The following is a 796-nucleotide window of genomic DNA, read 5'->3' as shown; positions in this document are numbered from 1 at the left end:
TCCTGGCCTCACTCATCTGTCCCCAGTCCTGTCACCCCAGAAGCCTGGGCCTGTCCACTCGGCTCCGTCTCCGCCCAGTTGCGCGAAGGGTCGGCGGGTGCACACTGCCGGGGACCCCGAAAGAGGTCCCAGGACCGGGCTCGGCCCCGGTTCGGAGAGCAAGCGGAGACCTCCGTGCCCACAAAATACTCACAGAGAGAACATCTGCTTCTTTTACTTAAGAGAGAAGGTAATAAATTAAAAAAGGAAAACATTACAGTTATGTAATTTAAGCGACGCAGAGGAGAATACCGCGAACGATTTCCCCGCCGCTCCCCGGACTCACAGGCTCTTCCGCCGGCGCCGCCGCTGTCCCCGGCCTTCCGGATCCCCGGCGACGGCCGTGCGGCCGCGCGTGCTCTCCGAGGCCGCGCTCTCCCGGCGCATTACCGAACTTCCCGGTCTCGCGCCCCCGCGGGCGACAATCGGCGTCCGAAAGTGCCGATGTATCTCGTCACTTGTCTCGTCATTAGTGTGGCAGAGCGTCGCTTCGAGCACTTACAAAGCGTCCGCGCTTCCCACACGGCTCTGAGAGTTCGTCGCGGGCGCCCAGCCCCCCAGGAACGCCGTCCCCTGGCCCCGACTTCACACGGCGCCGCCCGCAGTTACTTCCGAGATCTCTGCCCACGAAGACGCCGGGCCTTCACCAAACAAGGCGCTCGGGCCCGCGGCCTCGCGTCTGCGCACGCTCCGCCGGCCCCCACACCCCACCCGCGGCGGCCGCTCCCGCTTCCGCTCTAGCCGCCGCCTCGGTGGG

General features: G+C 65.8%; 1 protein-coding gene across 1 annotated transcript in view; it reads left to right on the top strand.

Annotated features, from left to right (window-relative positions):
- The first annotated feature begins 483 nt into the window (after nucleotides 1-483).
- CHFR (checkpoint with forkhead and ring finger domains) overlaps nucleotides 484-796 on the top strand; it is a 26449-nt gene continuing 26136 nt past the window's right edge. Inside the window, exons 1-2 of the mRNA XM_029921645.1 lie at nucleotides 484-511; nucleotides 645-791. Coding sequence (XP_029777505.1) covers nucleotides 484-511; nucleotides 645-791 — 175 coding nt within the window. The remainder of the gene's footprint in view (nucleotides 512-644; nucleotides 792-796) is intronic.

Source organism: Suricata suricatta, chromosome 14 (assembly GCF_006229205.1).
Source record: "Suricata suricatta isolate VVHF042 chromosome 14, meerkat_22Aug2017_6uvM2_HiC, whole genome shotgun sequence".
In the NCBI taxonomy this organism is placed as follows: domain Eukaryota; kingdom Metazoa; phylum Chordata; class Mammalia; order Carnivora; family Herpestidae; genus Suricata; species Suricata suricatta.
Note: the sequence above shows the minus strand (reverse complement) of the source record. Positions and strands in the feature narration are given on the sequence as shown.